At 39.0% G+C, this 25,042-nt stretch overlaps 2 protein-coding genes across 7 annotated transcripts in view; one reads left to right on the top strand and one right to left on the bottom strand.

The window, feature by feature from the left end:
- cenpp (centromere protein P) overlaps positions 1–25,042 on the bottom strand; it is a 118,619-nt gene that overhangs the window by 6,161 nt on the left and 87,416 nt on the right. The window lies entirely within an intron of this gene.
- ecm2 (extracellular matrix protein 2, female organ and adipocyte specific) lies at positions 492–23,576 on the top strand. 5 transcript variants are annotated; one of them, XM_026167217.2, is made up of 12 exons: positions 492–722; positions 7,160–7,297; positions 8,077–8,223; positions 12,248–12,436; positions 14,477–15,640; positions 16,506–16,621; positions 17,236–17,371; positions 17,959–18,116; positions 19,312–19,451; positions 19,560–19,672; positions 20,210–20,423; positions 21,904–23,576. In XM_026167217.2, the coding sequence occupies exons 2-12, from the start codon at positions 7,162–7,164 to the stop codon at positions 22,070–22,072; spliced, it is 2,682 nt and encodes an 893-aa protein (XP_026023002.2). In that variant the 5' UTR covers positions 492–722; positions 7,160–7,161; the 3' UTR covers positions 22,073–23,576. The 5 variants fall into 5 exon arrangements, with proteins under 5 accessions (XP_026023002.2, XP_026023006.2, XP_026023004.2 ...); XM_026167219.2 differs by having other exon boundaries at positions 543–722; positions 14,516–15,640; XM_026167221.2 differs by lacking the exon at positions 12,248–12,436 and having other exon boundaries at positions 539–722; positions 14,516–15,640.

Here is a 25,042-nt window from a genome sequence, read left to right as displayed (position 1 = left end):
GCCTGCAAACAGATTCAAACAGATTCAATAATCTACAGCTACAGCGGCCAAATCGAGTCAGTCAGGGAAGCAAATGTTTTCTTTTTTAATGAGTGTGTTGATAGTGTAAAACAAAAATGTGGCGTCTGTCTGTGTTTAAAATAATAAATGTTAATTGCATCATTCCAGACCTGAAAGAGCAGGTCAAGTTCCTCCTTTCTTCAGGCGGCTCTGAGGATTTTTCCACACTGAGCCTTCTATTTGACACTGAAGTGACACACTCTTATCGGACCTCCATCCAAACTTAACCTTTTCAACTCATTATTAGACTTTAGAGGCAAAACAGGCTTCGTGCTTCATACTCTGATAGTCCTGCTTTTTCTGAGACATCACCGCCGATCGTTTTGCTCCAATATCCTGCAGCATGTTGGCAGCATCCTCACACATACAGGAAGACAGACCTGTCTCACTCTCTCTCCCTCTCTCTCTGTCTGTTTGTTACTCTCTCTCTCACTCGCTCACTTTTTGTTCCAGCTGCTGTACAAATCCTGGCTTTCCTTTGCAGACTTATTACCCTGCTCTGCTCTACTCTACATCTCTGCGCCTGGAGACACATGCAAACTTTAAGTGTCATCACACAGCGACACACACACACCTCTCCTGGAGTTCCTGCTGAACCAGAGGAGGAGGAAAGAGGCTGGAAGAAATTGGCCTAAAGTCCTGCAGCCGCCTTCGAACTGCTGGTAATGTAGCGCTAATGTCTGTCTGTCCTCAGCTCCTCCCCTCTCTAAGTCTCTGCCTGTCTGTCTGTCCGTCTGTTGTACTTGGGTTTGTAAACAGTTGTTTCATTGCTGGAGAACACTTGGAGATTTGTAGCGTGATAAATTAACTTTTTTCAGGTTGAGCATAAACACTGGTTACAATAATAACTCACTAATTATCAAAGTAATGCAAGAAATTCTCTGTAAATCACTTAATTACTGAGCAAAACAGCTTCCACGACATGGGCTTGATATCCATGTGGATCACAGAGGAAAACCTGGTTTACGCTTGTGTCTCTTAGTAACACAGGAAGGAATGAACGACTCCCGTGTTATGCTGGTTGGAATAAACAGATCATGCTGCTCATCGTCTGAAGTTGTGGGCGTGAAGTCTTTGCTAGTCAGTTTTTCTCCTTGTTGTTTGAGGTTAGTTTGGTCTGTCAAGGCCCCGTTTGCTTGCTCCCACTGTGCTGCTACAGATATGCATTTCTCTCTGGTTTAATGTGTTTTCCATTGGGTGATGCCAACTTTGCAGAAGATTTCCTGGAACAAAATTCGTCACACTAAATACAACACTTAGAGGCTGGTGATTGTGATTAGTCAAAACGATGTGAGATTACATCGCAACAAACACAGCCATTACTGCCGCGTCCACTCGAAGGAAATGAACTGGACAAACCAACATGTGCAGGCACTGTCAGAGCCGCAGATGATAGTTTGTACTACTGTGTAAAAGATGACATCAAAGTTTAAAATGCCTTAAATCTGCATTATTTCTCATGTCCACCAGGGGGTGACTCCTCTGGTTGCAAAAGACTGCAAGAGCTCCGTAAATAAATACTTTGCTTCATCCTTGTCGGTGCATTTAAATGTCAGAAGCTCGGTGAGCATCTGCTGCTTTTGTGTCAGATATTTATGATATATACATATTTTATAGAGACTCAATATTTCCAGGAGGCAATGGGAGACATGAGAAACTAAAATAAGGATTTTTCAAGCTTTGCTGACATTTTATATTAAATATGAGGCTTAGAATGGGCTTTTGGTTGGCTGACTAAGCATGAGAGTAAGCTATTTATGACCATTTCATAAACAAATGTCTCTAATGTTTGAGTCAACGAAACCCCAAACAATTAAATTGGTTTGAAAAAACAAACAAAAAACAAACAAAAAACGGGAAGGATGACAGGGAGATTTTCCTTTGGATCTTTGGAAGTCATAAAAATTAGTCTCTGCAGGAAAAAAAACCCTGTAACTGGTCAACATAAAAACACAAATATGTTTGTTTTCAATGAGCTATAAGTGGTGGCAAGTCAGGTTTTGGATGTCAAACAAGCATCGGTTATTTCAGACTAATAATCTTAGTTTGAATAAACATACATTTGTTGGCTATAAGTGGGGTTTTGCAGATCATGTTACTGAGATGTGACACCAATGTTTAGAGCTGTCTTAAGGAAGTTGCCGGTACAATAAGCAGAAAGTAGTTTGCATAAAATATTTGTAATAAAAAGTCAATACAATTCAACTTCAGTTAGTTTGGGTGATTTCTCCAAATCCAGTGGAATGTTTTCGGAAAGCAAAGAGCAGTGGACCAAAGCTCAAGCTTTAAACACCGCCTGGCTTCCATTAATCCATAAACACACAGACTCCTGGTTATTTTTATCCTCTGCTGCTCATATTGGAAGTCTCTCCATCTGAGCCTGCTCATCCAGAAACTGAACTGCTGAACATTTTCCATCTCTTTCCCCTCCCTCCTGTTTTCTTTCTCCTGTCTCAGCTCACATTGGTCTCTCTCGCTCTTTGTTTCCCATTGAATCCTGGTTTCCTATTGGTGAGGGCTGATGTGAGGTGGGAGGGTCTCGGAACTGAATGTGATCAGACCTCCAGTCCGTGGAGCTGCAGACTAAAGTTTTACTCCATCCTAAAGGAAATGTGAATGATTAAAAGAGGGAGGGCGTATGTAGGGGATCAGAATAGCCTCTAACTGTGACACATGTGTGATTTTCAGTGAAACTTCATGGGAGATGTAGTTTTTAACAGTGGTTAAAATTCATTATCTAATATCGCAAAAATAACAAATGAACTAAGATTTAAAGGCATGTTTTGAAGCTTTAACTTTCCCACCAATTATGTTCCATCATAAGACATAACACATACTCTCACTGTCATGTTCAAGAAACCTGTTGGAGATTATTTGAGCTTTGATGGTGTATTATCCTGCTGGAGCAGCCATCAGAACCTGGGTTATCTGTGGTCAACATGTCCATCCCTTAACATCGCATATAAGCTGTTTATCCCCCACACCCTTACAGCACCTCCACCAGCCTGAACCGTTGATATGAGGCAAGATGGATCCATGCTATCAGGCTGTTAACGCCAAATTTTAACGTCCACCTGAATGTTGTAGCAGAAATCGTAACTCAGATTTCTGCTACAAATTTTCTTTTTTGTCCTATCTTGGCAAGCCTGTGTGAATTTCACCCTTGATTTTCTGCTCTTAGAGATGATTATGCAGGAAAATTTAATTAGATCAGCATTTTTGGAGATAATGTGACCATCCTATCTGACACCAGCAATTATGCCACATTCAAAGTCACTTAAATCACCTTTTCCCCTCATTCTGATCCTCAGTTTGAACGTCAGCAGGCCTATATGACTGACGTTCTGCCTTGTGACTGACAATTATTTGTGCAAACAAGCACTTGAATATAAGTAGCCATGAGTGCAATAATAGCCTTCATGATTCCTTTTAATTAAAATGTCCAAATTGTACATATGTTTGCAAAACGTGGCATAGATGCAACACACCACACCTCACCATAAATGACAAATATCTGAAACTCCACTTTCCTTCTAAAGTATAAACTCTTGGGTGTCTCTCATAACTGTTAAAGAAATACATAATGTCTCTCATATGCAGATAAATCTGACAAATATCACCACAGCCAATCAGCTTTAACATTACTCCAGCCCAGAGGGTGGCAGTGATGCACACTGACCCTTCTGGTAACTGGTAATTGGAAATAAAACTGCTCACCAAAGTTCAGACGGGTAACTATTAGGGGTGCAACAATACACAAAATTCACGGTTCGGTTCGGTTCGATACTTTGGTGTCACGGTTCGATATTTTTTCGATACAAAAAAATGTTCATGCATTTTTAATTTGTCATTTATTAAAATTATAAATATATATTTTAACTCAAAAGTACAGTTTTTAAATTTAACCCTAACCCTTGTGCGTGTTTTTTATTTTGACAGCGAATGCGCACCTGCGGACCACTTATGTGCAGCCCTGGTTATTTAGCTCATCATATCGCAGCCAAAGAAATTCTTTTGTCCATGAAACCATAAAGCTGCACTTTCTTTTTGCCTTATAGTCTGATTTGTCATAACTTCTCCGTTTTGTGGTAAGCTTTTCTTTGGCTGTCACTTCTTCACCCTGACCTGTCTTATTTGGCTCAGCAGAACTGAAATGCTTTTACACGCTCACTCACATAAGCTCAGCGATTCTCTGCGCGACCAACCTCTCACATGTTTAAGCTGCGGGAGATTTCACTTGTCATGTTTGCATAGTAAGCTAACGATTGATAAGACGATGTCAGAGGAATTGGTGCACAAATTATCATCACTCACAGATCAGTGCTGTCGCTCTCTATACACAGTTCGCACGATTGCAAAGTGAAAGCAAAAAAACAAGCGCAAATTCAAACGCGACTTCAATATGTCACATATTGACAGTGGCTCACCGATGCCAATGACATAATTACCCAGCTATATTTCTGAAAGAATGCAAAAGCATTGACATATATTTTTCCTTCCTACGATAGGCCGACGGGCAGGGCAGAGATAGATTTTGGTAGCCAGACTGAAAAAATCGCTAGCTCCGGGACGTCGGGCTAGCGATATTGCAAGCCCTGTATCTGATTGAGGAATCACTCATCTTTGGAAAAGAGAGTTTATTACAGAGAAATGGCTCTTTCCAAAATAAAAGCTATACTATCCGCTTCTTCTGGGCTATATTCTCAGCAGCATAAGGAGAATCATGTGCTAACAGCTGTCTAAATGACTCGGCTAAAGTTAGTAGCATGCTTGTTGTTTTTGTCTTTGCACTAGGATGATGTCGGCGTAAATGTGCAGTCATATTCGTTGTGTTCCCACTAGTGCTTTCAGGTTAATCTCGTTGAAATGACCTTAACGCCACAACACGGCAAATCTCCGTTAACGAGCTACCGCCGATCGCCCCGTGCATGGGGCTAGACGGCCAACACGTTAACGAGCTAACTGCACTAACACACTAGTTCACACCAATGTAATTGAGCATTGCATGGCACATCCAACATACTGTTTTACTTTAGTCCATGACTCGCTTACCTTCAGGGTCATACGTCACATGAAAACCAAAATAATTCCAAACGCCAGATCTGAATGAGGTTCAATTTGCTTGTTGCAAGCAGAGCTTAACTTCTGTCTCGCTAGCTTGCCCTGCGCTCTTCCTTCTGACTATGCTGTCTGTGTTGAGTGCTCAGTGGATCTGCGCTCGACAGTGCAGCCTAGGCGGAGTAGTCGAACACAGATTCACTGAGCGCTCAACACAGACAGCATCGTCAGAAGGAAAATTGATAAAATAAATTACAAATGTTGTATTGTTCGATACATATGCGTACCGAACCGAAAGCACTGTATCGAACGGTTCAATATCGATACGAATATCGTTGCACCCCTAGTAACTATAACTTGTCATCTTAAACAAAAACATTAAGTCAAATGGGAACACAAAGGTCTGCGTGTATGAACCGGTTTCACTTGTACCACAGTTTGCTCCATACAGATTTGTAGTGTTTATGTAGCATTTTTTTAAAGTGCATTTTATTTGTCCTTAAAATACAAACAGAGGAAACTGTTTCCAGCTGATTTTAACAGTACTTTGAATGTGAGCCACATATGGTAAATGTTTTGGTCAGTGTTATTAGTCCTCAAATTGGAGATGGATTGCAGCAAACCTTTTTTCTTTTTTAATTAAATCTAATATCAGCCATGTGGACTGGTCTAAAAACTGTAATAATCAGGCTCAGAAGTGATCTGAGCCCAGAGCTTTATTACAGTTTTTGTGGATAATTTCTGTTTTCTTTTGAATTAAAGGTTTAAGGACATTATGAGGACCTGACACATGATTCAGGCTTTTGGTTGAATATACGAAAAGTTCACCTGGTGTTTATTTTGACCAAAATGGAGGCGCTACATGTGGAAACCTTTCTGCTGAAAACATGTAAAATTAATACACTGAAACAAAACAGACACAGAAATGTACCAAAAACAGATGATGCATACAAGTCTGATTGTAACTACACCAGATGAGGAATTTTCTGGTTTCTCATAACTGAAACGTGCCGAGATCTAAAATTAAAAAGCTCAGAGCAATGACAAATCAGTTCTAAATAAAATAGTTCCCTGGCATTTATTGACTGAGTACGGAAAACAAGTTGTCTATCTGGACAGAAATCAGAGGCTCATATGATACAGAGAATTGCTTAAATCTGCTCCATTCAGAGGGGGAATCAGACAGAAAAACAAACTATCAGGTGTGCGAAGGTGTGTTTTAGCCTCAGATCTCTATGCTTTAATAATGACAGGACTGCTGTTTATAGACTAGTCATTACACACATACATGGAACCAGCCATTAGGACCCCAGCCGAGAGCTATATGAGGGACAGAAGCAGTGCTGACAGCTCTTTACTGAGAACTGCTGCAGGTAAAATCCTCTCTCTTTTTGTGTTGTCTATTTTTCTGAAGTTAGAGGTAAACATGAATCTATCTGCTTTACTTCAGTTACTTTACCAGCTGCAGGAAGTAAGAATTTAAATGATCAAGCATTAAAAAGATGATTTAAAATAGGAAAAATACTAAAACCAAAAAGAAATCTTAAAAAAAGGGAGGGGTTTTTTTAGACCTTTTATAATTTTTCTAACTCATATGTAGCTGAAAAGTGGAAAGATAAAAGAAAATGGGTGTAGAGGGAGATGCAGAAGAATATGAAACAAAGGTCTCATGTTGCTTTCAAAACTTGGACATCTTAAACCCTGAAGAATTTACAGTTTTATATTATTTATTTGTCTTCAGTGTATTCCTTTAACTAGGTGGACTGAGTATTAAATCCATTCTCTTTGGGATTAAACTAAGTTTATAACAACATGTATGCAAAACTTTGCAGCTGTTTGTATTTGTGATGTTTTTTTTTAGTAAAAAAAAAACAACAACCTTTCTTTGTGTGGAAAAATGTCCTTTTATTTACTTATTTAACACTGTTTATTTTCACGCTGTCATGATAAAAAGCATGTTTATTGATAGTTAGATCTTATTAAAAGGGGAAAAGTACTGTGTAGCAACCTCCTCCTGAACCTAGTCTGTGCTGCTCTATAGGGATGAGGTGGTGGCTGGTGGTGGCCAGTCTGTGGCTGCTGGTGGCCTTGACCATCCCTGATGCTGAGGCCAGAAACCGACCACGAAACCAGAATGGTGAGATTCTTAGAGTGAGGAGGAGGAGGAAGGATGGACAAGGTGAGACTTTTTTTCCATTCAGGGTAATTTTTTTTTTTCAGTTTAATGCTTAATTGACCAGTACAGAGATTTTTTTTTTACCGTATCAAAAAGATTTGAGGGAGGTAGAGAAAGCCTAGTTTCATTAAAAGCGAAAAGGCACCGAGAATAGATAAGGTGGTTTTAGCAACAGTTATAGCAACAGTTACAATTAGAGCTGTTGTGCTGAAAATGTAATGGGTGATCTCAAAGGTTCTGAAGTGATAGTAGAGTTGACAGGAGTGGAGTTTGGTCTTCATGCTCTGAATCATGTACTTGAGCCCTGGATCTTTCTAGAAATTTCTTGGCAGGGGTGCTGGTGAGAAAGATAAAATGTCACATGTAGTGTGTTTGGGCATTAAACTATCTTTAACACGTCAGTGCCGGACTCATGGTGCATCCACTTCTAGGAAATGGACATCATGTGTCTTGTTTCCACTAATCAGGCACACAGAGCATTTCATGTAGTGATAATGTTTCTGAAGTTGGGCTGTTTCCTGCTATGTGCTACAGTCATATTATCCCAAAAACCAGTGAAGGGCAAGGTCTAAGGTTCTTGTGTGAAAACTGCTGTTTGCTGATGCAAAAACCTATTTACAAAAAAATCCCTCACAAACACAGAAGGGAACATTTAGCTTTCAGTCAGTCTCAAGTAATAAACTCACTGGGAAACAAGTTTAGGTTAAATGACAGTGTCAAAACAACCAAAAACATCCCCATGTTCCTAGAAAGATGCACATTAATATGACCAGTGGTTGCAGGTTTTGGCCGGGCTAGAACTAGACCTCTGAAGATCAGACTGGTTCCTGGTCCCAGCATCCCAGTGGTGCCTGTAGAAGGAAATGCTCTTCTCCTACAACCCTATAAGAACATCCAAGAACAGCACGCCACCTACAACGTCATCCCAGGTCAGTGAGACAACTCTGCTAATCCATGTTTATGTGACCAATAATATAACAGTAACGTAGGGTTACTGTTACATAGATTAGTCGATTCACACATAGGGTGTGGATGGACTAATCAACTTTACTAACAAATATCACAACACAGTGTACAGTGATAAAAAAAAAACCTTTAAAATTATTCACATTTCCAGTAGGAGATAGATTAGATGCAGCAATTAGAACCAAAGTGGACTTATTAACACAGAAGAAGGAAGTTATTTTTTTAACATATCCCAAAAGATTCACAAATAAATAATAGGTAATAAAATCTTAAGTGATACAGTAAAAAAACATCCAGATTTAGAGAAGCTGCATGTATGAGTCCAGTCAAACAACAGTTCAGCTCAGAAGCTCCATCCTGTTCTCATAACGAAGCTGCCGGCTTTTACAGCACCGCAATTTAATGACAAATCATCACATTCCAAAATGAACAGAAGGGAAAAACATCTGTGGGAAAAGAGCTCGTCAGAGAAGTAGCCCTGAAACATCGCACACAGAGATGGGGACAAAGGCTCCAAAGAATAACCTCAAAGCCATGTGGAAAACCTTCAGTTTAACACACTAAAGTCAGCATTATGTAATTAGAAGGGAAGGTAGCGGCAGCAAGCTTTTGTTGGAAGCTACAAGGATTTTTCCAATTCTTTTTTTTGCTGTTGTTTTGGGTGTAAGAACAAGTCTCTGTTTAAGTGACTGTAATGTAACAGCAACAGTCAGACTGCAGTTTACAGTAGCAAGAAGCGGCTCATCAAACCAGTGGACTTTCCACTGAAGACTGGGGAAATGAAAGACCTCTGACCAGAAGTCACAGCATTTTAGTGTAAGTGTTAATTTTGGATGTATTTATATTTTCAAGGTCCCCTTACTTTGCTTCCTTACCTTGCTTTTTCAACAGATTTACTCAGATTGAGGCCCCATTTATAATTCACAAGTGTTCAAAGTATAATTCCAAGTCATGTGACTGTATTAAGTGGTCAAGGGCAGAAAAACTGGAAAGAAGGACTTTGAGTTATGCATTTTTTATATTTTACACAGGGAGCATTTACTTTATCTTAATCTATTTACATTCACCAGGTCGCCGGCGACCTTTTCAAAATTAGGCTAAGGTTAACAGTAATCTGAGAAGACATCGGCTGGTCTGATCATTTATCGTCTGTGTGTAGCAGCAAACGTTTTAAAGTTTGCAGTGTACCTCAGTTCCACCAAAGCGTTCTTATACATGACTGGTCAACAGAACACTGACTAAAAACAGAGTATAACTAACTGTTTACAGAGATTAGGCTGAATCTCTGTAAATTGCAGCAGTCGTTATGGATTTTTGTCTATCTGGCCCAGCAAATTATAAGGGCTATAGCAAAGGAAATCCAACCATCATGAGGGCTTAGGGTGCACCAGACTTCTCGCAGCATTCTTCTGAACAGTAGGACTCTCGTAAAACTCAGATAAAACCTCAGCACCAGTGTCCGCATAACAATCGAAGTTGTAGAAGCAAGAAACAAAGTGATCATGGAGTTTTTCAAAGCTTTTTCAAGAAACTCATCTTTTCAAACTGCTGCACCATCTCCCTCAGTATAATCAGGAAATCTCTGAGCTTCTGCACTGATATACCAAGTAAAAGTAAAAATGACACCATCATACACTCGTGCCTTCAACCTGGCCAAGCTGAAACAACACTAAAGCGTGGCTCATGTCAGTGGATGTAACATCACTTTTGGATTGCACCGCCTTTTGCAAGGATGACAGCAGTGGGTGTAATGGGGCCTTATGCCGAAATGCAGCAAGCTCCCTCTTCCCAGCATGTCCTGGACTGCCCTGCGGCCTCTTCCCAGTTGGACATGCCGAAAACACCTCACTGAGGAGGTGTGCAGGAAAATGCTTAGTCAGATATTACAACCAGGTGACTCCAAGACCAAAGAAGTGTTTCTGTTATATTTATGTGTCATATATTATAATATTATAAAAACTTGTATTGTTTTTAACTGTTGTCCACTAATTGTGCTACTGGTGATAAAAACAACAAATAATATGCTCTGAATGGTATAGGATAGTGCCATATCACAGTGCTTACCAAGCTAACCATGCTATTTAATCAAAAACCTGCAATTTACTGAGCAATGTAGAGAACAGTGACACAGAGACAAAGTTTTAAAGAGAAAAGCTCTAAAGTATGTGTGCTCGAACTGAGATGACAGGGTGACAGTCTCACTGCTCACTGTTAAAAGGACAAAGATATTAGGCAGACCGTATTTAAGAGAAATAACCTGAGCCTCTTAACTACCTGTGTTCCTATAGACGTAACAAAGAGCATACCATTAGAAAGGATAGATGACAGACAGAGCTAACAGACAAAAAAAAAAAGAGGCTCTTCCTGCTGTATCATAGTGGTTTACAGTCTTTTATACTGACTCACTGCCAGGCATAGCCTTGTCTTGTCCTCGGTCTCATGTTGAAAGGTGAAGTTAATTCAAAGGGAGGAGTAGAAATGCTTTGTCTGTTTTTTATGGTAAAGTACAGGCTTTAGATTCGACTAGACACACACAGCAATTATTGCAGCAGGCCTGCTGCTGCTGAGGAGCATGAAAAGGGTCCAGGATAAAGTTGTGTCTGGCTCTAAATCTTAAATCACTGCTCAGTGACTGTTCAGTGACTCAATTTGTTGTGGTTCTGTGTTCAGTGAAAATAAGTTCCTTTGTTTGAAAACTAAATTGGTCAATCAGAGGTTTGTTGATGAGATTAGGAATGGGGATGTCAGCTTCTAGCACCAGAGCCAGAAAACAGTCACAACATAAGGTGCTGATTAGATTTTTGCACCTCTACAGGTTACTGCAAGTCAGACAGATGCCCCATTCACTCCCCAAACAATATGGGGCCACCATCCTGTAAAACTAATGCGGTCAAAAAGTTCCTTGAATCACCCCACCAAAAATGGCTGATGTTTGCTTTAAAGTCAACTTCTTGTGCAGCAGTGCTCCTGGAAGTCTTGTTTTGCACTTTTAAGTCTCTAAATCTCAATGTCAAATTTGCAGAAAACATACACTTCTCTTCCAAACTGACTTAATTTTCACACAGAGGCTCCCCACTGCTGATGACACCTGGATTTACAGCTGTGATCCAGTAGTTTCTCCACAGGTAACAAGTTTTCCTGTAATGTCCCGAGGCATCTAAAGAAGAACATACAGTGGAAACTCCCTGAATTGTGCTACAGTGTGCCAGTAAACAGCACATTATAAAGGCCACTGTTTGGCCTCACCACCTGTCCCACTTGGCTAATGTGAAAGATCAAGTAGGGGTTTAGACAAACACAGGAATATAATCTTGAAGGGCAAGTCATTTTAGATTTTCATGAGTAACTTCCTTGAATTTTCTGGTGGCACTTTTTACTAGAACGGTTCTCTTATTTAGCAAACAAAACTACAACAGGGCAGAGGCTGGGAAACTCTTTCAATATGAAGTAAAATAGTGTAATCTCTAAGCAGCACTCCATGATCCAAAGTGTTTCTGTTATTAAGACATGATTCACAGTGAAAATGTTTGGTATCTGAATGAAAAGAAACCACATTTGGTTCTTCTTCTCATTTACCACTATGTAACAAAGTGTCACCCACTGCTTGTTTGATTGTGTTGAGTGACTGCTTGCAGGCTTTGTAATTATGTCCAGTTGTTTCAATGCTAATTATACTTTCAGCATTTGCACAGTTGTTGTGCAGAAAACCAGAAATCTTACCATGTACCCACGATGGTGAGGCTGCAGATGTTTCATAGTGTTTTATGACTGTGTGTGCTCACTGCAGATGTCAAACGCCAATATACTACAGTAGCAGTCATGTTCTTGCCCATAGTGTGTGTCCTTATGGGTACACTGCCAGGTCTTAATGTTTTTCAGACATTATTTGCTAATGTTAAATGTACTAATGCTTCTAGATAATATAAACATTTCATAGTTTGATTTCAATTAATTACTCCTGACATTACTGTCTCTGTGTTGTTTCAGGTAAGCAGGGCCAGTGTGTGTACCAGGGTCTGACCATGTTTGACCAAGCCGTCTGGTCCCCAAAGCCCTGTGTGACTTGTCTGTGTACCGGAGGGCGGGTGGTTTGTGATGAGAGCACCTGTCCCGAAATACACTGTCATTTCCCCTTCACCCCTGCGGGCGAGTGCTGCCCTGTCTGCATGGAGCCAGGTAGAAACACAACATGTGACACAGCCATGGTACAACATTCAGAGGCAACAGATATTAACACCAAAGTCCCCTCAAAACCTAAAGGGGACCTACTAGAGTAACTCAATCAATCAATAATCCACATTTCAAGATGTTCTATCTGCTACTATCTTATGAGTCAGTAGACGTCTCCTTTGTTAAAATGAAACTCGTGTAAATTGTTCATTACATCAGTTCTGAACGGAATCGAAACATTTCCTTGGTGCTGAATAATTTCCATCTCTGAGGCCTCAGCATGTTGCTTCCTGTTTCATCATGGCTTTAAAAATGTGGTATGCACATTTTGGATGCGTGGACATTCATGTTGTGAGAGTTTTAGCATGTTTGTATATTGGGACATAACATCTGTTGTTCAACATGTCTGGGATTAATTTTGCTTTACTGTCAATTCAGATCATCAGAACAAAGACGAATGAATGTGGGACTAATATGAGGTTTAAAGATGAGATGCTGAGTCATATTACTGGGAGATCTGTGGAGATGCTGGAGGCAGAAAACAAATTGTAAAAAAATATTTGTGGGAAAGACTCAGCCAGCAGGCCTGTAGTAAAAACCTTTGGCAATGAGAACATAATTGTTAAATGTAAATATATTTTTACACTGTAATTTTTTGAGTTGCTAATGTTGGGGCAAATAATTTTCTACCTCTGCATGCATGTGCATCCTTTGTTGTAAATGGGAAACTTGTCTTTAAAACCTTCTAAGAATTATGGGGAAAAATAGCTGAACTTACACTATTTTTTCGTTGCTCATATTTTTGCATGCCACATTGAGTGCATATGTACAGAAATACAGCAGAAGAAAACCTCTTTTCTATGACTTGAAGGTCATAGAAAAGGTGTGTTCCTCTACCTGTACACGTGCACCTTCTGTTGTATGTATAAAGTTTACTGGGAAGGAAGCTGTTTTATAGCCAGAACAAAAGTCCAATTATAGTTATTCCCAAACTCACTGAAAAACCTCAGATGTAAGTTTGTCTCTTTGATTTTATATTTACTAAATGATCTTGTTAACACAAACTTTTTGACTATAAAACAGCACAAGTGTTGGACAAGTGAGCTAAAGTTGGTCTAAATCAGGAACAGTATTTTGCTGCATGATGTTTTTGATTCTTATAAGATGACAAACTGTATGTTTTATAAAATGTATCCATTGCTTCTGCTTCTACAAGACATTTTATAAATTTGAACAGAAAATTTACAGAAACCAACTAACCAACTATAAACTTAGGAGATGCCTAATCAGAAGTATTTAGGCAGTCTGAGCTAATTTGATTCCCCACAAATGTTTGAAATTGAATACAAAATTGGACTCAAAAGATAAATAACAGCCACAAACACTGTCAACAAGGCCAACATCAGGTGGTACAGATATTTTGATGAGGAACTGATCCATTGTTAAATATAACCAACCAATTCTTAGGCCAAATTTGATTAGCCTTTTACAAAATGAAACTGTCTTGTAACTTCTCTCATTTTCATGACTTAACAAAAACATGAGACACACAAACATTCTCATATGGATGTATGTTTATGAAAACAAGTCTATAATTCATATTCAGATTTAGGACCAGAATGCACCAGTAGCAGCAAACACCACAACAACTGACTTTATCTGACTGTGATCATATGTCTTAGTGGTCTTAGTGGGATTTGGTCCAGACTGGTCTACAGCAGCAGTCTGCTCTGTAGCTTTAACAAGCTGGTCTGAAAGAATGTAGATGGCTGTTTGTTCACAGCACTAACACACAGCCGTCTGTTTGTCCATCTGCTGTCTGTCTGTCCACCTATCACCATGCCTGTCTGTCCCCACCAACCTCAATCTCCATCCTGTTTCCTCTCTTTTATTGCAGTTTCTTTATTTTTCCGCTCTACTTCTTCATCTTTCTCTCTGTCTGTATCTCCAACTTTTTTTTTCCTTCACTCCTCTTTTCCTTCCTGTCCCTTTTCCTCCTACCCCTTGATGGGGTGTCCCTCACCACCATAACCCCCCCCCCCCCAGAACCTGACCTCAGCCTTGACATTTCTGGTGACTCCCCAGTTCCCAATGACCCCAGTGATGTCGTGACTCCACTGACCCAAGAGGAGATCCAGAAAATCCTCTGGAGGGAGGCAGAGCAGCATCGTGAGGAGGAAGAACGCGTGAAGAAGAAGGAGGAAGCGAGAAGAAAGAGAAGGAAGCAAAGGAAAGAGCAGGAGGAGAAACAGAGAAAGATAGCTGAGGAGATGAGAAAGCAGGAGGAGGAGGCACTGAGGCTGCAGGAAGAAAAGGAACTGGAGGAGTGGAGCAGGCAGGTAGATGAGGAGCAAAAGAGAAGGCAGGAGGAAGAGGAAGATAGGAGACAGAAGGAGGAAGCAGAGAGAGAAGCAAGAGAGAGGGAAAGGAAGCTAGAGGAGGAAAGGAAAAAGCAGGAGGAGATGCTGAGGGAAGAACTTTTGGATTTAGTTGAAAAGGAGAAAGAGCGGCACGAGGAAGAGAACGAGAGGTACGAGGAAGAGATCGAGAGGCACGAGGAAGAGATCGAGAGGCGCGAGGAAGAGATCGAGAGGCGCGAGGAAGAGATCGAGAGGCACGAGAAAGAGAACGAGAGGTACGAGGAAGAGATCGAGAGGTACGAGGAAGAGATCGAGAGGCACGAGGAAGAGAACGAGAGGCGCGAGGAAGAGAACGAGAGGCGCGAGGAAGAGAACGAGAGGCACGAGGAAGAGATCGAGAGGCCCGAGGAAGAGATCGAGAGGCGCGAGGAAGAGATCGAGAGGCGCGAGGAAGAGATCGAGAGGCGCGAGGAAGAGATCGAGAGGCGCGAGGAAGAGAACGAGAGGTACGAGGAAGAGAACGAGAGGCGCGAGGAAGAAAAGGAGGAGCAGGAGGAGGAGGTGTGGCTGAGAGGAGATGTGTTTCAAATGCTTCCAAAAGAGCCTGAAGAACCTGAGGAACCAGACCTCCTTCCTGCTCCGATTCCAAGACCTCCAGTTGCTACAGAGGAGGAACAGGTAGAAATCAAAGAGACGGAAGAAGGGGAGGATAGGGAGATCATAGTTGTAAACAGAGGAGGCCTTCCTCCAGGCTGTGACATCTCTGACGTTACTGCCACATGTGAGGATGCCAAACTCACACACTTCCCTCCTCTGGCCATTCCTGAGCTGAAATCCCTCAGTCTGGAGGGTAAGTCAACACCGGAGACACAGAGTCATTAAAGAAAACAAACCCTCAAAACAATCTGAGGATTTCAGAAGGATGTATATTATCAGTAGAGTTATACAAATACAAGTGAAACACTTAAAAAGGAAGCTTCAATATTATGTCAACCCACAACTCAGATGAAGCTTCTTAGCCTTTTTTTTTTTTTTTTAACAGTAAGAGAAATATAAAACTGATAATACTCGCATTAGGCTAATGATTGCAGAGGATTTGTACTGTTGCAGTTGAATGCAGTGTTTAATCAGTGACCTTGCATATTGGACAACGAGCAACCTGTAGGCTAATTTAAATATTCATGAACTTTTTTAAGGTGAACTTTTTTGAATGTTCATAATATTTTCATTGTAACATGTTACTGTATTTTGATTCAGTTACCCAGTGTGCTTCCCTTTGCTTACTTTATCATAGTCAGTGTCGGCCCAACCCAGACTTAAAGCATAAAGTTGTCATCGTGTATATGTTGTCTTAGCCTTGTGACATGAACACTGCTGGACAACAATCGCGTACAATCTTTTTACAGTCAAAACAGCAGCATCTTTTACCAAACAAACAACTAATGCACTGCAAGGTTTGGAAAAAGCAGACTTGCATTATTAACATCGATCATCTAAAGCTGCTAAAAATCTGAAGTTTAACAAGAGAAAGGCATTACAACTGCCACCTACAAGTGAGAAGCTGGAAAAAACTTTTAGTTTGCCAAATTAGTATCACTTACCAGCCTGGGGAAGGGATTTAGAAACTAAGACTCCAATTAAGAAAGCACACAGAAACAAACTACAATTGGAGAAATCCTGTTGTCAATATTAACTGAACTTGCTCTGACCTGCAGGCAACAGCATCAGCCGCATCCCAGCAGATGCCTTTAATGGAATCCCTAACCTGGAGTGGATCAACCTGAAGAAAAACAAACTTACTTCTGCTGGCATTGACGCTAAAGCCTTCAAAGTAAGTCATAATAAAACTGAAAACGACTGAAGCCCAAGCTTTTTAAAAAAAATCATCTGCCAGAAATATAACAATGGTTCAAGTAATAAAGTTTAAAGGTGGGTGTGCAAAGACATATGGCCATCTTCAGTGTAATATCATCAACTCCACGGAGAAAGAAAGGTGTAACATAATAACAAAATCTTTAAGACTTGGTAAGATTTTTAGCAATTTTTTTTTTTATGAGAAGGAAAGTGAATGTCCTACTAAACCTAAAAACATCTGTAAAATATGTAAATACCAAAGAGGTGGAAAGGAAGAAGGAGGTCTGCGTATCTGCTTAGACTACTGCGCCTGACATTTAGACGAGGAGAAGCAGCAGGGAAAAAAACCAAACAGACCAATGGAAAATATCCAAATGTGAAAAAAGTAATCATCTAAACATGTTGCATTTTATTAATAAATGTGACAAATGTGGAAACAACATTAAATGAAAAAAAAAATTAACTACAAATTCAGAGAAGGAAAACAAACATGTATTTCTATAATAATAATAATAATAACAACAAGGATAATAACTTGGTGGCAGCCTATTTTTACTTTCCAGTACTTATACCTGCGTGTGTGTGTTTCAGGGTCTGAAGAAGCTAACACGTCTGTATTTGGATGGAAACCTTTTAGACGTTGTGCCATCTGACCTTCCCCCAACCCTGCAGGAGCTGAAGATCAATGAAAACAGATTGAGAGGGATAGATGAAAACAGCTTCCAGGGTACTGCTATCACATCCTTTAATGACATCCAGCTGGTGTTTCTCTGTCCAAGAAGTCAAAGTACCACAGACATTGATTTGGCACTATCTAAATAAAACTGAATGGAATTGATATGAAATCGCCTTATAGTTTGACCTCATCAATTACATGGCCTGTAGGACTTCCAGAATCAACAGGCATCCCTGAGCACTTATTTGGGCAGCTATAAATATAAATATGATCTTAATTTACATTAATTTTATTCATCAAATAAGCATAAAGCTGCATGTATGGAATTAGTCAAATCTGATGAAAAACACAAAAGTTTGCCCTAAAATAAAGTTTTATGAGACTTGAGAGTTATATTTCTAGTAGAATCTTTGCTGCGGCAGGATTCTTCCATAGATTCCCATTCAATATTCCCATGTCTGTCTCCTATATTGCGTCTGGTTACAAACAACCGTTCATTGTTTTAAAATTCAAAATATAAATTGGTTACTTCATGGATTGCACAGCTCACAGACCAAAAGAAAGTTAGATCCTATGTATGGTTATTCACTTCTAAACACACTATTCATCACAAGTTTATCTTTTTTTTTATCTTTAAGATTTGAGCAGCCTGGTTATTCTGGAGCTGGAAGGAAATCTGCTGAGTGAGGGGAATGTAGATCCTCTGGCCTTCGCTCCCCTAATCCAGCTTTCCTACCTCAGACTGGGGAGAAACCATTTCCGTACTGTACCACAAGGCCTTCCCAAGTCATTGCTGGTATGAAACAATATCTGTTTCCTTGACTCTCTGACTATCTCTCATTCCTCACACTGGGATACATCCTTGGCCACATTTTTTGACTTATTTAAAAGACCCCCGGGCCTCATATTTGAGATAAAATAGGCTTACATAAGTTCCAAACATTGGGATCTATAAAAACAAACTTGGCAGCCAAATGCTCGCAGCTATATTGAAACTCTAACCTATGTGAATGATATTTGGAGACAGAAGAAAACTGGAAATGCAAACTGCAGAGAGGTGAATTATATGTGATGCCTCTCAACTTATACACAATATTGCCAAAAATATTCAATCACCCATCCAATCTTTAATATATTGATACGTTTTTTCATAGAATTTGTGAGGTGATAGACCTTAATGTTCACATGTAATTCTATAATCTGTGCACACTGTTAAACTAGAATATGGAAGCTTTAATCAGCTCATAAGCCTTTTTGAACTGCAGCTGGCAAAGAAAATAAATATACACAGCTTTCAATAAACCAACCTATTACATAGTTGATCAATTTTTCTTTCACATTGTCAGAGTAGCTGAATTTACTTTTTGCTGAAGTAGCAAAATTTTCTTTTTGGGTCTGATGTTTAATTTCTGCTTCTACCTGTGGGAAACCATTTCACCCGAGCAATTATGGCCTTTGGCTAACCACAAACAATGCAGAACACCAGCGGCACAATGCTGCTGTAAACCTACTTCATTTTATGACACTGGAAAGGTTTTACTTACTCTCTCTGCAAATCCAAACCCTCTGATTGTTGTTCATCCAGAACCAGAGTACAGTCTATCATTAACATGTTTCTCTGCTAAATATTCAGGGTTCCAAGTTTTGTGAGAGACTTTGGCTTTTGAATAGTGAAGAGTTAATGATTATAATTAAAGGTTATGCGTGGTGGTCACACTCCTGCCTGCCTTCTCATTTTACTAATTAGGCTGAAAAAACACAAACACAGCTTTGGCATGAATTATGCATTTACAGCCTTAAACAAAGTCAGGAAGAACAACAAACCCATCTGCCAAGATCTCTGAACAAAAACCATCCAGGAAACATATTTACACTAATTGCATGTGAAATTAGGAACTCACGGCAACATTGGATCCCACTTCCTCATAAATAGTTTCTATTATGACGCTCATGTTGCCAAATATTTTGTTTTATGTTTTTCCATCTTTTAGGAACTCTATTTGGAGAACAACCTTATTGAAGAAATCTCAGAGACCGTTTTCAATCAGACCAGCAATCTGAACATAGTTTCTTTAAGACACAACAAACTGGAGGAGACCAGGATTGCTCCACTGGCATGGATCAACCACAGGTCTGACAGAAAGAGAGGCTTTTACCCCCACAGTAGTGTTACTTTAGCTGTAATTTTCATGGTCTCTTACTGTTAGTAATTGTTTTCATACTGTTACCTTCTCTGCAGAAATTTGGAGTCCATTGACCTTTCATATAATAAGCTTTACATGGTTCCTTCATATCTACCAAGATCTCTAGTTCACTTGGTGCTCTTGGGAAACAATATTGAGAGGATACCTGGTAGGTGTGACTGGTTAAAGGATTATCTGGCTAATAAATGTTACCTTCTTAAAGTTAGCGGACTGACACAAAACCTTCCTATTCAATGTTTTATTTTTTAAACAATAATAACTTTAAATGGATTAGGCTGATGATTGATCTAAGTTTTTTAGAAAATTAACTTCTATAATACATAAGTGGTAAGTGCTAGCTTACTTAGGTCAGTTTCTCCAACACTGAGAAAGCAATGCACAAGCAACATCAGAGGTTTGGGTTTTGTTATGCTCTTTCTGATGTATGGGTACTGGAAGCGGTCAAAATGTATTTATTTTGATCTTTTTATTACCCATCGTTTATTACCCATAAACAAACAAAACAATAAATATATACATAACTAAATAAATAAATAATATGATCAAAGTTAACAGACTACTTTAGAATGACTTAATGATTTGCTGTGTAGTTTAAGGTGAGCTGCAGTTAACACTTATTAAGACTTGTACAGGTAGAGTTAAATTATTGTACAAGGTAAATTATTTTCTTTAAATACCTCCACAGGTTACGTTTTTGCCCACATGCAACCTGGTTTAGAGTACCTCTACCTCTCCTACAACAAACTGGATGGAGAAGGGACTGAACCCGAGTCGTTCTTTGGGGCCTACCACTCCCTGGTAGAACTGTGTTTGGACCACAACCAGCTGGTTGTTGTGCCATCTGGCATCAACGAAATGACCAACTTACACTTCCTCAGACTCGACAATAACATGATCAGGTAAGAAAGCACTATTCATAAATACACATGCATTAATTCTGAATGTTCTAATATGCAAACTTTTTAAACAGTTACTTCCTTGACACACATGAGACTATCTTACTCGTAATTTGTTTATGTTGAGAACATTTTTTGGCACTGGGCGTACTGTTACAGGCAGAATTGTACTGTTATATGTCTGCACTAGCTAATTTTAAAATGGGAGCATAAATGAGGCTTATAGAAGACACCTCTTAACAGCTCTCTATATTTGAAACTCTCCAGTCCATTACGGATCAGTTATAAAATAAGAAGAATTTCAAAAATGTAATATCACTTTGCTAATTTTTACATGTTATTTGTTTATGGGTTTTTTCCCCAAATCAAATGCTTTGCACAAACTTCCAAGACAGTAGAGAAAAATTATTACTATTGACTTGATTGGTACAATGGCGTAACTAATAATTAAAATTAAGACTGATGGTGTAATAATGATTTGCATGATTTGCTCCGACTTTAATATGATGACCAGAAATGATTACTGATTTATTTAGTTACAGAAAAAAATAAGATAGTGATTGATGATCTCAAAAAACGAATTTAAGTAAGAAAAGGAGTCAGGAAAAAACAGGTGATTAAACACAGAACCACAAAGTCATTTAAGACCAACAACAAAGCTCCTATGACAGACATGAGTCGGACCAGATGACTGACTCATTCAACACAGACTGCCAAACAATATTATACTGAAAGTTCACTGGATGGAGAGTTGTCTTGACGACAAGAAACAAAACAAGTTGATTCATAGTTCCACCTAGGAGTCGCACTGAATCACCTCATTATGCACTCACAGGTTTCTTGCGCCGTGCACATAGTCCAGGTCGTGGCAGTGTGTTTTATTTGAAATGACCAATTTAAACACTGCACTTTGGTCTGTCTTTATTGGCAAGAAGGCTAACACTGCAGGTGGGAAATTACAATCAGACTTGAAGGAAATATTGCTAACCATTCTAACATATGTGGTGCAATAAATACACAAAAAAACCCTAAAAATGAATAAATATGCACAAAAGTTTAAAACCTTGAAAACGGACTAGAAATGTATATGTTAAATTTCTTCTTAGAAAATGCTAAGTGAGTATTTTCTTCTTTTGGAACATGTTTAACTACACAAAGAAAACAAAAGACGATTTCCAGTAAATGCAACATGAAGTGAAAAGTAATTAGTAGTGTTGGTCTTATATACTCATTATATTAACTAAATATTAATGTCTGTGTATTAATAGTTTTGGTGATTAATGAACTCTGTAACCGTGTATCTTCTGCATATCAGTGAATTGTACATTAAAACGACATGTTTCCCAGAGGGAGCATATATGCAAAAATATACTTGGGCACAGATCAGTACTCCATTATCTGCCAGTTAACACATAATGGAAAAAAGTTTGTTTCAGCTATAGGGAATAAACATGAATCTATATTCTCATGCTATGTCTTCAAGGAGTATTCCTGATGAAGCCATCTGTGACCCAAACCGCAGCGGGGACTCCACCTTGGTGGCTGTAAGATTGGAAAACAACTACATCGATCCACAAAAAATCTCACCAATGGCCTTTTCATGTGTAAGATCTGCATCAAGTGTGGTCTTAAAACCCCAGAAAACCAAGTGAACACACATAAACAAAATAAAAAACTGAGAGACAGTGGACTTTAATCTGCCAAAAGAAGTCAAAATCTCCTTTCATCATTTTTTTCTGTTACTAATATCATACAAATAATATAATACGAATAAACCTAAAAAATTACTAGAAAACGCGTTAGTCTGATGTCAAAATCTGACACACATTCAAACATGGTTACTGTTGTATGGTAAGATGCTATTTGAACATTTTCTACAACTTTAGACCAAACACATGGTTTGGTATCTGGTAAGCTGTCCTGCTCTGTCACTTGGCCTTAAACTGGTGTGAAAGTGACAGAACCCATCTGTCCACTCTCAGAAAATCATCTTCTACTTTTGGCTGGTCCCTCTAGAGGGTCGCCGCTGTGGATCACTGTGTAAAAGGGAAGGAATTCACAGTAAAATGAAAATCCTAATAAAGAAATGGAAAGAATTCTATGAAGTGCGACTGCAAGCACAGCGCATTATTTTTAACAACCTCAGCACCTTCACGTTTCATTTCTCAGCAGCAATTCTTCCACTGCCTGTTTTCATAAAAACCCTGACATGGAAAGCTCACACGTGACACATCCCCTAAGATGATTGTGTTAAACCAAGTGCTGCTGGAGCCAATTCCTCAAACAGATCGAGATGAGATGTAATGACATGCCTGTTCCTCAACATTTTATCTTTATCTTGCTTACGTGAATGGACAGGGCAGTGACCTCCTCAATTGTAGTTAAGTCTGATTTATGTTTGATGCAAAAATTAAGTGGGAGTCTTGCTATTGCATGTGTTATGATTTACAATTCAGCATCATCAAGATGAATGCATCATATGTGATATTGAGCTTTTGTTATGGTATATCCTGCACAGCAACTGTTTCACTTCACTTTGTGGTTAAAAGAATTCACAATGAATTCACAACTCATTACAAAGTTATGACTGCATCTGTATCTGGGTTAACTTCTATTTCTTCTTATCCTGCTTTATATAGTATGTGTCTTAACATGTGTTTATTTAATCCCAGGTAGGAGCAGAGTATGCTAAAGAACTTATGGAGATTATGGCCAAACATTTCTGACTTTAATACTGCTGCATGAAAATATCTTATTTTTCTTACTGTAAATTTGTACTTCTGTGTTTTCTTTTAACTGAATCTTCTTCTTTCCCAGACAGAAACACACAAGACTTTTAGATAATTTAAACTCTTTTACTGTGCATCAGCTTTCAAGCTGTGCAAATTGTAATATAATGTATTACCACTGTGTACATGAAAGGCTCGTTCTACCCTAACGTTGCTTTGAAAAGCTCTCACTAGAGGTCCAAAACACTCAACAATTTACTTTAGATTTTTAATTTTTTCCCCCACAAATTTAAGATATATTTGAAGATTATATCCTTTCATTTGCTCTTGGCTGGCCAACATGCTTAAATTATATGAAGTTGGTGAGTATATTTTACAGTTTAGCACAATGTTATGATGCACGGAAAAAATAAACTTTAAGTTACCATTCCTGTCTGAGTGAAGTCTGCCTAAACCTAGTACCCTCACACACCCAAATAAGTTAGATTATATTGCACTGGATCCCCTGATCATTTACACAGCCTGCCTGTCCAGGACATTTAGGAGTATATTCATGTTATCAAATTAACAGCTTGGGCTTCAGGGAAAAAGTGGAGCCATGATGACTTTTACAGAATAAGAAAAAAATGTAGTTAACCTTCCATTACATGTCTTTTAGCTATATGTAATACATATTTACTGAAAGCTGCAATTAACAGAGCTGAAAAGCCAACCAATTCATAATATTTTCCTCTACAAGCCTGAGGTTTAGGATCATTTACTTCAGTCACAGACATCGAAAGGATGATTGAAACAGAAAAAAACCTAAACTGTGAGGAGCATAAAACCTCAGCTTCTTTAATGGTAAAAAACCTGAAAATATTAGATAATTATATGGGGACTAAAATTAATTTGAATGAATAAAAGCAATAAAACAAAGAATCACAAATGTGTGGTCAGTTTTCTAGATGCCGGCAGTTGTCATCTGACTGAACCTGGAGCTGGAAAACTTTCCTCCCTTGAACTAAAGCTGAGATGAAAGTTTTTCCTGAGGGAGTTCTCCTCTGCCAACATAAACAGCTGCTCTGTTCATCAGTCTTGCATATCAAACACGTGAGTGAGCAATCATATACTCATTAGTCATGTGACCTCATCCATGCTCCTCAGGATGAGGAGATGTAACTGAAAAAGTAAACTGTAAAGTCATTCCCATGTACTCAGACATTTTATCAGGCACAAAAGATCAGTACGGAGGTGGAACTCAATTCATCTGATTTCTGTGATATAAAAATGGAAAAAAATGAAATTAAAAGGAAAATGAAGCAGTGTTTTTGTTTTTTTGTGAATAACAGTGTATCCCCAACTTTGCAACCTTGTATTTGTGAGACACATGAAAGAAACTGTGACTATGATGCTTTTGTTCACTGGTCAAAACTGAGATACTTACACTCAGCAGCCAATTTGTTAGGCACACCATTCAACTGCTCATTAACGCAAACATGTAATCAGCCAGTCACATGGTACAAATGTATGGAACCAGGCATAAGGACATGGTAACGAAGACCTGCTGGAGTTCAAACTGAGCATCACAATGGTGAAGAAAGGTGATGTAAGTGAGTCTGACTGAGGCATGGTTGTTGGTGCCACACAGGCTGATCGGAGTGTTTATGAAACTGCTGATCTGCTGGAATTTTTCTATACAGCCATCTTTAGGTTTTACGGATAATGGTCATAAAAAGTGAAAATATCCAGTGTGCATCAATTCTCTGAGTGAAAGTTATGCCAGATTCTTTAATGTTGATCCCAGAATTCAGAGGAGAATACCCATTGAGCTGATAGGAAGGTAACAGTAACACAAATGACTACTTTTTACAACAAGTATACGTAGAACATACTGGTTCGATGGAAAAGGTT

The sequence above is a fragment of the Astatotilapia calliptera genome, chromosome 5, assembly GCF_964374335.1.
Source record: "Astatotilapia calliptera chromosome 5, fAstCal68.1, whole genome shotgun sequence".
Taxonomy (NCBI): domain Eukaryota; kingdom Metazoa; phylum Chordata; class Actinopteri; order Cichliformes; family Cichlidae; genus Astatotilapia; species Astatotilapia calliptera.
Note: the sequence above shows the minus strand (reverse complement) of the source record. Positions and strands in the feature narration are given on the sequence as shown.